Source organism: Diaporthe citri (genome assembly GCF_014595645.1).
Source record: "Diaporthe citri strain NFHF-8-4 chromosome Unknown scaffold_3, whole genome shotgun sequence".
NCBI lineage: Eukaryota > Fungi > Ascomycota > Sordariomycetes > Diaporthales > Diaporthaceae > Diaporthe > Diaporthe citri.
The window spans coordinates 4,639,228-4,648,325 of NW_025064848.1; the positions used below are offsets into that span (position 1 = coordinate 4,639,228).

A 9,098-nucleotide genomic window follows, 5' to 3' on the forward strand; every position below is an offset into this window, starting at 1 on the left:
GAGGGAGCATAGACTCGTGGGGGTCGCTTGGTGAGGCGTACCCGCGGACTGCAGTATCGATCTGATTGCGAATGTCAGATATTTCCGGGCCCTGGAGCCATCGACAATGTCTTCTGCTGCAATTCCTTTCACGAGTAATGTTGAAAACTTTCCCCCCATTCTTTTTCATGTCTCAACTTCTGTGTCGGTGCTGTTGGCTTGAGGTGTATATAGAACTTGACAGACTCATGCTGGTCCAAGGGGCCTTTGCTGATCGAGGTTGATAGTATCAGTCATGGAAAAGCCAGCTGACGACGCAACGACTTGTATCCATTCCACGAATCAGGGCAGACCAGAGATAATCTCCAAAATGTCGGGGTTTCAGTGTTGCCGCTTCTGGTCAATTCCGTTTGGGGACTGACTGGCCGACGAGCTACGCACCACAGACCGTTTCAATATTCCATGTCAGAGCATCATCGTGCTTTCTTTCCGCCCAAGAGGTCCTTGGGTTCCGCTTCCACCACCTCCGGCTGGCTGTATATTACACTGTATATGTAGGCGCGAGTCAAGTGAGCGGTCAATTTCCTCGCATTTGAGCTCTCGCTAAGATGGCACCGCCAACTCATGCTCTTGTTGAGAACGGACGGTGATGGTCAAGCACAGCGTTCGGAAATGACCCTTCATTTCTATGGTTACACAACAAAAGACTTGCACAAATAGGATCAAACCGGGGAACAGTCTGGGATGACTCTGGACGTTGTGATGGAAATTCACAGTGTCCACGATAAGCCGCAGCTTCTCCCGGTCGAGTATTGCATCAATTTCCCGCTGTGAAAGGATGCGGCGGTTCGCATGGGTTCCTCTTTGCCTCCCGACTGGACTTACCAGAGTTCTTTCGGCGACTTTGGAGTTTTGCTACGAGGCATTGGGCTCCGATGAGATCGGATGAGCATTCCTCCGATCACAATTTTCAACCACGCTGGCGTGTAAATGGGAGAACCAGATTGTGGGAGGGCCCACAAGTCTTGGCGCATCCAAAGTGATGGCGAGAAAGGGCGCGAGGCCCTACGTCCCACCCGTCTCTTCATATCTGTGGCAATTCGCCAAGGTCTGTGTTGTCGAGTTCGCCTCTATTTGCTTCGGGGGGATGTCGAATTGCTCCAACCACACCCATGAAGGAGGGAAGACAACACCATCATCTTGTCACAGGCGGCTGATTCAGCGTTGCACTATGCTCAGCTCAGCTCCCTCAGTGCCGTCTCTTTTCACGAACTCAACCTGCAAGCTAGGAGCCACTACTCATGAATGAGCGACGAGCGCGTGATCAAAATCAAGACATTCTCGTCGCCTAGTAGTGACCCTTTGTGGTTGCTCGATCACGTGGCCAGGGATTGTCGCACGCAACTACCCGCGTGTGGAAATCAAGATGGTACTTATGAGCCTGGCGCTGGTGCTGGTGCCAATAACAAGGACACGACTGGTCGCCATGAGCGGCGGGCCCATGTCCAGAACTTTTGGCGCCTTGCCAACAAAAGACGGGTTGGCCCGACTGGCGGCAACTGGGGTTTTTCGCCCACGGCTTCATGCAAAACCCGCAGGGGAAGTACGGAACCTGAATGGCTGGTCTGAGCCAGATCGGACTAGGCACGGCTGGCTCGACGTCCGAATTCCGAGGTCGAGCACCACTGCAAGGGCTATCATTCCAATTCCAATAAGGAAGGACAACGGAGACGATGGATGTACAGCAAATTCGTCACTCCCTTTCGAACTGTACTTAGTCCCGTTGTCTTGCAGCCGGCCAAAGACGGGCCAGCGATGGCTGTTGTCCAGTCCGTCAAGCACAGGTGGAACCAATGCGTTACAGCCACCAGGTAACAATATTGCTGGTGCGACCCAGCCATACAACTCCTTACGAACCTCGTCGATGCGATCGACGTCATTGCTCAGGGTCGTGCCTCATCGGCGCCAAGTCCGGGACGGGGGTGGACGCTGGTGAGACTTGCAGCCGTGTCAGCCTGCGGCGGCCCGAACAAAGACTCCCATAGAATTGGTCGATCCAGCACTGCGCAGATCTGGGAGCTAATCTAATACCGGCACGCGTTGCTCTCGATGCCAAGGCCGCGAGTGGTTTGGCGGCCGTGCTTGGGTAGTTGGCACCCGTTGGGCGACGGTGTTGGTGTGACACCTTCGGTCTGATCTTCCCGCCAGGGGCGCACACACCATCTCGTCCCAAGTGAGCCTTTCCCCAGGTCTTCCCATTTATCCCATGTGCCATACCCCGTCCATTCGCAGGAAAATCAGGCCACTTTTCCCTCCCAAGTCTCCTCCATTCCACTTTTTGTTTTCGCTTAAGCGCAGATTATACTTTGGTATGCCTGGTGCATCAAGGCCATCGTACGACACGTCGTTTCCTTCTTGCCAGGCCCTGGTTGGCGACGGACGAACCACACTCGTTGAACTAGGTGCACAGGTTGCACCACCACGCTCAGCCTAATCCCACCTCGACCTCGCCAGCCTCGCCCGCCCCACGAGCCTTGTCAGCCGCGCCTATCCAGCCCGCCATGGATGCTGTCCTCATCGCACGCCAGGCGGCTCCAACCGCCACGCCGTTCCCCTTCCCCTTCCAACACACCAAGATGGACTTGGACTGGGCTGTGTTCATGTACATCTTCGTTTTCTGCGTCTTCGTCGGGACAATACTGCTTGGCCGAATCATCACCTGCTGTACGGAACGGGCCAAGGACCCCGGGCCCTTTGTGGTCTAACAGGCGGCAGCAACATGGCAGCACCGCATGGGACAAGGTTAGTCGACAACAAAAACAAGAAGAAAGCACTGCTATGCCCACTTTTCCTTGGAGTCTTCCATTGCTGTATATCAAAGCTAAGATTCCTTAAACTAGGAGTACCGGGCGTACAGGACACAACAGGTCACCCTCCGCTGAAGACTGGTACTCGCTACAAGTTTGGCAGGGTCCGACTTGTGTACATGAACGGACTCATAAGCCTTATCAACATAACAAGAAGGACAGCGAGGGTGATAAGCGGTATGGTCTACATGGGGTTCATATGATGCATACCTTGGCTATCTGCTCTTGGTTGAATGGGGCTAGTCGTCACATCTAAATCATCTCTACAAGTGTTTCTACAAGTGGGGAGGAATACCATGTAGGCTATATTTTAATAAAGGATTTGATCCATCTCGAATCCAGTCGTGCATTACCAAACCGTGAACAGAGGCATGACATCATCGACGGTGGGGTTTGTTCGGTGTGCCCCATTTCATAATAAGCTGCTTGGCATCTACCAGCGCCGTGCGGGTAACCCTGTCTCCGTCTGTGGCCTCTCTCTTTGAATTGGCCCCCACGCGACGGAGGCAATGAAAGCAACGTCTCAAACCTCTGATACGTCTTCGCAGGAGAGACCACTGGATTGTTATGCTCTGATAACCCCGGATGTTGCCGGATCAGGGAGAAGGCTTTTGTCCGCGGTTCATTTACCGCGGCTCCACCCCGCAAGTGACATACATTCCGCCTTCGATCAAACACTGATGTTTGTCATGCCGTCCTTTGGTGTCAGGGACATAGGGGGCTTCTCCTGTAGGGTTGCGGATTCACGTTTTGGAGCGGGAAATCGCGCCGACCAATTGTTGCGGCTCCACAGTCTACGCCGTATTCTACCAATCGTCCCCATGCTACTGACTGAAAGTCTCTCAAAGACACTCTGATTGTAACATATTCACCAGTCTGCAATGGGTCCGCGTGAAGCCTGCCCCTCCCACATCAACAGCCTGGTATTCCAAAACCCGCCGTGATGTCTTGCGAGCAGCAGACACGACGGCACCAGCGGCTGGGGCGACCCAGACGATGACGGTTGCAAAACAGTTTAAATCCCGCCTTCTTAAACGGGAGCATCTGATTAACAAGACAGATGGTGAGGCATAGCAGGGACAATGTGCTCGACAGTGCTACTTGCTCGGCCAGTTGAGACATATTATATAACTTCGGGTATATGCTATAGTTCTTTACTCTTATAATAGGTCCAGCTTGGTCTCCTCCGTTTAAGACCGGATATGATATTTTGTGGTTATTAAACTAAGACCTTAGTCCGTTGACCAGGCTGGTACTCTCCTTGCCCAGATTCGAGAGCGACGACGCATTTGCCTGCAAGTCGTGGCTCATGGGCTCAAGCAATGAGCCCGGGCCATGCTTCCTCGTCCTGGCTCGTCCACAAATCTGGACGAGCCACGGTCTGGATTCACAACAACAACATGCCGACATTCAATGGCCTTCACACGAACAATCACCTGGCTGTCGAGGACCAACACGTCGGCCAGGCTTGTTGTGGCCTTGTGGTCTTTCATCCGCGGACCTATCCTCTAACCAACTGCTTGGCATCTACACGAGCCTCCTGTTATTTGGCCCCATGGGCTGGAGCCTGATCTCGGAGGAGTCGTCAGGAAGGTGCCCGAACCCATCGCTCTTCAAGGTCCTCCTACCGTTTTTGAGGCCTTTTGATCCGCAGGAGTCGTAATTGTTGGACGAGCCACCACGCTGGCTTGATAACGAGCCCCATAGTGCTCGGAGGAAGGGCAAGCAGGCTATGCAGATGGCGACGGCGATCTCGATCGTGGAGGCGAGGAAGGCGAGCAGTCCGCTTGCGGTTATGTCCGTGAGGTCCAGGTTACCTAGAGTGGTCTGGCGGTAGAGGGTTACCACGCAGGTTCTGGCGATCTAGTCAATAGCCGCCCTCGTGATAATCGGGCGGGACATCTATTGGGTCGGCGGCAACTCACAAGACGCCAACCATGAACATGCCAATCAACCCCAGTCTCTTCCTCAGCGGCATCTGCAGCTTGTAGAGGAAGGGTATGGGCAGCAGGAGAATGACGAGATCGCTGAATAGGTTGAGAGCGCTCAGCCAGATCTAGAACGTCCTGACGTTCCCACAAGTGCCCTCCAGATTGACGTAGTAGTTCTTGGCGTAGGGCCTACAAATCAGAAAGGCCTCTAGGATTCCACCGGTTGCAAACAAGACGATGAAGGTACCCACGACTCGGACGGCCAGCTTCATCCGCGCAACGGGTATCAGCGTCTGGTACATCAAGAGAACAGACCATTTGCTAGTCATGACGCAGCAACTCCAGAGAATCGGCCATGCTGCTATGCACTGAAATGACTTGTATGAGCTTGTGACCATGCCGCGTTCCAGTGCTTTGGGAAAGGCCGGATGGGTGTTGAACAAACGCACTTTATTGAATGTGACGAGGGTTTCCGGCCCGAACCTTCTCTCGATATCCTTGATGTGGAACCCAAAGCAGCCTTTCAGCACCATGAAGTAATCGACAATACACAGGCCAATATCGAAGATCTAGAAAAAGAATATTGTTGGATGGTCAATTGCATCTTTAAACGTCGTGACGGTAAGACAGAAAGAAAGTAAAGGGCGGGGAGTGCGTGATATAGATGTCATACCAGCGCTGCTACTATGCAAAAGTCACTGGATGTTCTTGAGGTAGGAATACGCACGAGTGCCGAATGCACAGGCACGCCACGCATGCCCAGGAGGTGGCTCCCAACTCAGCTTGGATGCAGGACCCTCGGAAAAGGAAAGATTCTGCATGGGGAATCTGGGCTGTAATACTGAAGTAGGGTGTCTGGAGATCTGAGTTGCTAGATCAAGTGCATAACGCTGTGCATAATGCACAAGAGATGCAGTATGGTGGTGTGAGGCAGTGCAGCCAACAGGCAAAGACATACCACGCCTCCAACTGAGGCCTTCTCAGCCATCCACTTGGCATGTCGGCAATTCGCCCACGTGCACTATAAATACGTGGGAGTATGTTGTGAAACTCAAATCTGAGGGCGAGTACCACCGGACAACCGTACTCTGGCCCACTCAGATCCAAGCAGCGTCAACATGGATTCCACTTCTTCGTCATCCCGCAAGGTCGTCATCATCACTGGGGCTACGGTCTGTTACAAGCAAACAACTCGACGCGCTAATTGCCAACGCCGGGATAGTGTACGTTCGTTACGAGCATTGTCGAGCCCCCTTCCGCGAGATGCTGACCCTTTGACTCTCACCTAGGGACGTGCGATCGCGACATAACCTGGCTCGCAAGGACGTGTCTGTCGACGACATCCCGCCATGTCCGGACCTCAGCTGCACTGATGCTGACTTCAAAGGCGTGGTCTACGGGACGGAGCTGGCAGTGCACTACATGCGCCACAATCCCGGCGGCAACAGAGGAAATATCATTGTCACGGGGAGCATCGCGGCTATCTACCCGTTACCCACCCTTCCTGAGTACTGCGCTGCAAAGGCTGCTGTCCTGCAGTGGGTGCGCGTGATGGCTCCAATGCTAGGGAAAGAAGATATTACGATTAATGTTGTGCCCCCGAATGCGTACAACACCGGCATATTGCCCAGTTTTGAGGAGTCCTACCTTGACAAGCAGTAAGTCCAGACAAGGCCATTTAGTCTAGCTTGATTGGAGCAACTTGTCTTGAACTAGCCTGCTAATGCTGGCCCTCTTCTAGCCTGACAAAGAAAGAATGCCTGATGTCTGCTTACGACACTTTCCTCAACGACGACAAAAACGAGAAGAATGGGCAGGCAATGGAGACAGCCTATGAGTCTCACTACTCCCATGATGTGCCCCCATATAAAAGTGGCTATGTAATAGAGAGGACGGACAAGGTTTATGAGCCTTGGTTCGAGATGATGCATCAGCGTCAGAGCGATTTAGAAAATTCCTATAAAGAGCCTCTAAGGAAGATGGCGCAGGAGAAAGATGCCCATAAATAGGAATGTGAATAGAGAGTAAATACTGAGGCAATTATATACAAGACAGTGTCTTATGCTGCTACATTGCAGCAACAGGAATAAAAAGTTTGGAATTATCTACAATGTTTTACATGTAATATAATACTGCTCACCCATTGCCTGGAGGCAGGGGCTTGTGAAGAACAATGATATTTGGGATTGAAGTATCATACTAGGTTAGTATATAGGTATGTGCTGCCTTCTAAGAGTTAAGACACTGAGAGTGCCTGGCTGGTCTTGGTTGACAGTGCTGCACATTGTCTCAACGCCTTCCTGAACTCAATACCCAGTCACAGTAGAGTGGCTAAATAATAACTCTACTCAAAATGAACGTTTCCTTATACGAGTCTAATGTGATTTGTCTCATCATAAACAATTGATTGTAACGTGGTTGGTGAAGTAGAAACCATCACCATGCTCCAAGGGCGTGATCACTGTTTCAGAAAGAGTTACTGTGTCAGTGTTGGGCCATCTGAAAATGGCGGCTCACTGTAAAGATCATCTGTGAGCTTCCAGCTGAGCCACCCGCGCTCAAAAGGGTACCATTCTGAAACACCATAGTCTCAGACTTGGCTCATATAGGCGATTGTGACTTGCACCGCAGCGCCGTTGACATGGCCAGTTGCTGCGACCGTCAAACCCACACCCACCAATTTTGGAAACCCAAAACATCCCCGCCAAGTACACCTTTGGAGGGGTATATGTATTTCTCGAAATTACTGTACGCACATACTACATTCAGCGTGCATGTCACAGCGAGGGGGGGCCATCTCCAAGCATCGCTGATACAGGCCTCTGGGACCCAGATTTTGCGTTTCCAGCAAGCGGCCATAGGGCAGGACACAAGAATGTAGACGGGAGAAACGGAAAATGGTCTTCGATATGACAAGGAAGCCGGCATATCCGAGACACTAGATGTTGCATATTAACTGGACTTTATTGTTCCACCTCAATAAGCCTTGTAATTAGATGGCACCAGCAGGGCAGGCTGTACCTCCAGGTTCCTCACGGGGTCATCCGGAGAGCAAAACCTGTCAGACGATCATTATCGGACTCAAGATCAAAGACTGCCGACGTGAACCGTACATTTTTAGAGATTGTGGTCAGAGGAACTGGGCGATTCACGTCAGGCCGAATGTTGGCGGCGCATAGCTTGCGCGTTGGTTGTCTCGGTTGGCAAGGCTGAGATCCTCTGGTGTCAACCCCTCCTTCGAAAGTATGTTCTTCCCAAAAGCCATACCACAGCGTAGATGTTCTGCCAGGTGCGGCATCATCCGATTAAATTAACAAGGAGAATTGAGAATTGAGTATGCATTACTTAATTAAAGAATTTGGACATTTGCAGAGCAAGAAACGGAGGGTTAAGAGACGAGGAGATTTTTAACGCATTAAAAAGTACCTTCTCTGCAAACTAAAGTCAATATAACTGTTTTCACGGTTCGGCGCAACTACTATAAGTAACAGTGTGTACTTTAACAACTTCACCTGCATAAAGTCCCCAGCCCAGATCTGCCGCACCCCTTAGTTTGCCACACCATGTTTTTTATATAAACACAGCTTAAGATACCCATTTTTTAAATGTATTAAATTAATTTCTTGTTAATATTAAAAGTATTTATTATTTAAAAATAAAAATAAAAATAAATAATTATTAAATATTATAAATATAATAAAAACATTAAATTAATCTTTTTTATAATAAGAAATAAAATTTTATAATATAATTAATTAATATATTTTTTTAATTAAATTATATTTTTAAATATACATAAATTTATTATAAATTATAAATAAAAATATATTTAATTAATATATATTTATGTGGGAATAATATATATGGGCGTGGCGTGCTCACATAATAGGTGCGTATATGCAATGCATAGATTTAAAGGTGCATGATTTAAACTAGTCTTATTAATAGCAGCTGCCAGCTAGTGCCAGCCGGCTGCCAGCTGGCGGTTATATGCCCCGTGCATAAACCATTATAGCTAGCTTATAACTAAACAAGGGAAGGCTGCAGCTTTATTATAACCTACCCTTTACATTATAGCTAAATTAATTATTTATATAATAATTAACTGCTATTACCCTTACTTTCCGTATATACAATACTTATTAATATTAATTAATTGTTAATTAAGATAATTGCGATAAATAATTAAATAAGGCGATAAACCTTTATTATAATTAATTAAGCGGCAATTATTAATAATGAAAACCGCCTTAATTAAGTTATAATATCTACGCTAAATAATTAATATTGGCATTATAAGGGCAGGCAACTATTGGTAATG

At 49.3% G+C, this 9,098-nt stretch overlaps 3 protein-coding genes across 3 annotated transcripts; 2 read left to right on the forward strand and 1 right to left on the reverse strand.

Annotated features, from left to right (window-relative positions):
- Nucleotides 1-2,540: 2,540 nt before the first annotated feature.
- Nucleotides 2,541-3,049, forward strand: INS49_008820 (uncharacterized protein; the record flags this gene model as incomplete). Its single annotated transcript, XM_043169557.1, has 3 exons — nucleotides 2,541-2,703; nucleotides 2,755-2,781; nucleotides 2,880-3,049. The coding sequence occupies 3 exons, from the start codon at nucleotides 2,541-2,543 to the stop codon at nucleotides 3,047-3,049; spliced, it is 360 nt and encodes a 119-aa protein (XP_043027237.1).
- Nucleotides 3,050-4,373: 1,324 nt separating this feature from the next.
- Nucleotides 4,374-5,106, reverse strand: INS49_008821 (uncharacterized protein; the record flags this gene model as incomplete). The annotated part of the gene is made up of 3 exons (XM_043169558.1): nucleotides 4,374-4,701; nucleotides 4,772-4,873; nucleotides 4,910-5,106. The coding sequence occupies 3 exons, from the start codon at nucleotides 5,104-5,106 to the stop codon at nucleotides 4,374-4,376; spliced, it is 627 nt and encodes a 208-aa protein (XP_043027238.1).
- A 789-nt stretch (nucleotides 5,107-5,895) lies between these two features.
- INS49_008822 (uncharacterized protein) lies at nucleotides 5,896-6,786 on the forward strand (the record flags this gene model as incomplete). The annotated part of the gene is made up of 3 exons (XM_043169559.1): nucleotides 5,896-5,949; nucleotides 6,101-6,435; nucleotides 6,519-6,786. The coding sequence occupies 3 exons, from the start codon at nucleotides 5,896-5,898 to the stop codon at nucleotides 6,784-6,786; spliced, it is 657 nt and encodes a 218-aa protein (XP_043027239.1).
- Nucleotides 6,787-9,098: the final 2,312 nt, after the last annotated feature.